The sequence below is a fragment of the Neopelma chrysocephalum genome, unplaced genomic scaffold (genome assembly GCF_003984885.1).
Source record: "Neopelma chrysocephalum unplaced genomic scaffold, ASM398488v2 Primary Assembly neopelma1_94489, whole genome shotgun sequence".
Taxonomy (NCBI): Eukaryota; Metazoa; Chordata; class Aves; order Passeriformes; family Pipridae; genus Neopelma; species Neopelma chrysocephalum.
Genome location: NW_020923196.1, coordinates 1 through 2,855, shown reverse-complemented (window position 1 = coordinate 2,855; position 2,855 = coordinate 1). Strand labels below are relative to the sequence as shown.

The window sequence follows — 2,855 nt, the reverse complement described above, 5'->3', positions numbered from 1 at the left end:
CACCCCCCCACCCCCCTAAAAAGCTGATCCCAAATAGAAAAGGAGCAGTGGGTGTTAGTCGGCCCCGTCGACATGCAGGGGGGTGTGCGGGGGCCCCGGCCGGGGGGCACAGGGGTGCCCGTTGAGCTGGGTGGGCACCGGGCTCTTCTTGGGGGCCAAGGGGCAGGAGGCCCCCCCGGGGCAGGCGCGTTTGGGGCTGGGGGCCGGTCGCTGCATCTTGTGCTCCAGCAGCATGTGGTTCTGGGGGGGCAGCCCCAGGCAGGCCCTGGGGGGGCACAGAGAGAGAGAGAGAGAGGAGGGGTCAGGGGTGGGCACCCCGGGGCTGGGGAAGGGGGGTGGGGGTGGCATGGGGCGCCCACAGGGTGGGGGATGCGGTGTGTTGGGAACTGGGGGCACAGGATGGGCATCCCAGGTGCTGGGAGCCACTGGTGCTGGGACCAGTGAGCACTGGGACCCACTGGAGTTGGGCATCCAGAGCACTGGGAGCCACTGGTGCTGGGACCAGTGAGCGCTGGGACCTACTGGAGTTGGGCATCCCAAGCACTGGGTACTGGGACCCACTGGTGCTCGGACCCATTAATACTGGGCACTGGGAACCACTGGAATTGGGCATCACCAGGCACTGAAAACCCCGGGCATTTGTGACTGGGAACCACTGGAATTGGGCACCCCAGGCACTGGGAACTCGGGGCACGGGGACCCACTGGTGTAGGACCCCCTGGGCACTGGGTACCAGGGTCTGTGTGTGTTGGACACCCTGGGTATTGGGGCTCCACTCCCACTGGGCACCCCAGGATTGGGAACCAGGGACCCATCTGTGCTGGGACCTATCGGTGCTGGGCATCACCAGGCACTGGGACCCCCAGGACCTGTGGGCATCACTTGTCAGGACATACTGGCACTGGGTACCCCAGGCCTTGGGCTCCAGGACCTGCTGGACTTGGACACCCCACTGGTGCTGCCACCTTGGGTATCACACTGCCAGCCTTTGGGTGCCACTGTGGGCACCGGGGCGGGTGGGACGTGGTGCCCACGAGGACAGGGGGGGACCCCCGGGTACCTCAGGATGTTCTCGATGCAGCTGCGCTGGCGGAAGAGCGCGTTGACCACGGGGGTGCCCTCGGGCACCAGCGGGGCCTTGCAGAGGAAGGCGAGGATGGAGAGGACGCTGTGGAAGCCCTGGAACTCGGGGTCGGCCTCGGTGCAGAAGGTGATGCGCTGGCACAGCTCCGTCAGGATGGCCAGGTCCAGGATGATGGGGCTGGCCAGCAGCGAGTCCTGCGGGCGCCGGGGGGTGAGGAGCCACCCCCTGGCACCGCGGGGACACCCCGGGGACACCGCGGGGACACCCTGGGGACACCCCGGCCGCCCCCCACGCACCTCACAGGTGTTGTGGATGACGATGGTGTTGGTGCCGCCCATCATGATCTCCGACGTGTACTCGTCCAGCGCCCGCTTGCTGTCCCCCACGTAGGGCACGTACTTGATCACCACCTGCGAAGCCATGTCCCTATCACCCCCACTGCCACCCCTGCATGTGTGTCACCCCCTGTGCCCCTCCCAACTCACGCAGTGGTCAGGCTTGTCCTGGGGCCCGTAGAGGATGGGGTTGGCCTGCACCGTGTCGTCCACCACGTTGCTCTTGGAGATCTCCTTGGAGCGAAACTGCTGCGGCGCCGAGAGGTTCTTCCCGTCGTTGTTGCCCAGGTGGTTGTAGCTCACGATGGATTTGGTCTGGGCGGGGGGGTGAGGGCGAAGTCACCCCCTGCCACCACCAGGTGCCCGCCCAGGACAGCTCCCTGTCCCCCCACCCTGATGTACCTTGAGCCCGGCGCCCACCAGGAAATCCACCAGCACCGACTTGAGCTTGGTCTGACCCGACTTGAAGTCGTCGCCGCCGATGAAGACGCGGCGCTGGGCGGCCAATTCCACGGCCCCCGGCACGAAGGTGTTCTGGGGGGAGCCGTTGATGTAGGCACAGCCCTCCAGGATGGAGGCCACGGCGAAGAGCGTGGACGGGGACACCTCCAGGCCTTTCTGCGGGGGGTGGACAGGGGACGGTTCAGCACCCGCCGGGGCGGGGTTGTCACCCTCCCACCCCCCCTTGGCCACAGCCCGACCTCGATGGCCCTCAGCAGGTTCTCGGCGGTGTCGTTGAGCCCCGGCACGACATCACAGAACCTCTCGGTGTTGGCCGTCCACAGCACGATGACTTTGTCCAGCCCCATGATCTCCTTGAAGTCCCGGATGTCCCTGCGGATCTGCTCCACCTGGGACGCGGCCGAGAGGGGGGACGTGTCACCGCTGTGGCCTCATCTCCCCGTGTCCCCGTGTCCCCTCCCACCCTGTGCCACCCCCACCCCCGGGGACCTGCTGAGCCATGGAGCCCTGGAGGACGTTGTCCGCCCGCTCCTCCTGGTTGGCGGCGATGAACTCGGGGATGTAGATGGAGGGTCGGGGCTTCATCTTCTCCATGTGGGGCCAGAGCTGCTCCTGCAGCGGCCAGTCCAGCACCTCCGCCCGCCGCATGGCCTCCGCCAGGTTCAGCGAGGAGATGTCCCAGCCTGGGGGACACGGGGTGACCCAAGCGATCAGGGTGACCCCACCCACACACACACACACACATTTTGGGGTGCACCCCCCCGGTGTCCCACCTACCGTCAAAGATGATGTCGTTGGGGTGCACCATGGGCAGCAGGTCCCGGAAGGGCACGTAGACGTCCCCAGTGGGGCCGGTGCCCAGGCACACGGTGGAGGCTTGGAGCAGGGAGCCGTAGTAGTTGGCTTTCTGGGATGGAGAGGGTGAGGATGAGCCGCTGGCGTGGGGATTAGGGGGGTCCCAGCACCTCCAGACT

General features: G+C 66.8%; 1 protein-coding gene across 1 annotated transcript; it reads right to left on the bottom strand.

The window, feature by feature from the left end:
* Positions 1–6: 6 nt before the first annotated feature.
* ISYNA1 (inositol-3-phosphate synthase 1) lies at positions 7–2,789 on the bottom strand. The gene is made up of 8 exons (XM_027707744.1): positions 2,659–2,789; positions 2,371–2,564; positions 2,121–2,270; positions 1,822–2,037; positions 1,570–1,734; positions 1,381–1,494; positions 1,061–1,278; positions 7–265 (listed from the first exon to the last, which is right to left on the bottom strand). The coding sequence occupies exons 1-8, from the start codon at positions 2,687–2,689 to the stop codon at positions 55–57; spliced, it is 1,299 nt and encodes a 432-aa protein (XP_027563545.1). The 5' UTR covers positions 2,690–2,789; the 3' UTR covers positions 7–54.
* Positions 2,790–2,855: the final 66 nt, after the last annotated feature.

Bases quoted from the DNA above. Each gene is read 5' to 3' on its own strand.
- ISYNA1 (XM_027707744.1), bottom strand. From the start codon at position 2,689: ATGGTGCACCCCAACGACATCATCTTTGACG. The intron at 2,038-2,120 runs GTCGGGCTGTGG...CACCCCCCGCAG, and splicing joins ACCTGCTGAGGGCCATCGAG to AAAGGCCTGGAGGTGTCCCC. The intron at 266-1,060 runs GTACCCGGGGGT...GTGCCCCCCCAG, and splicing joins TGCATCGAGAACATCCTGAG to GGCCTGCCTGGGGCTGCCCC.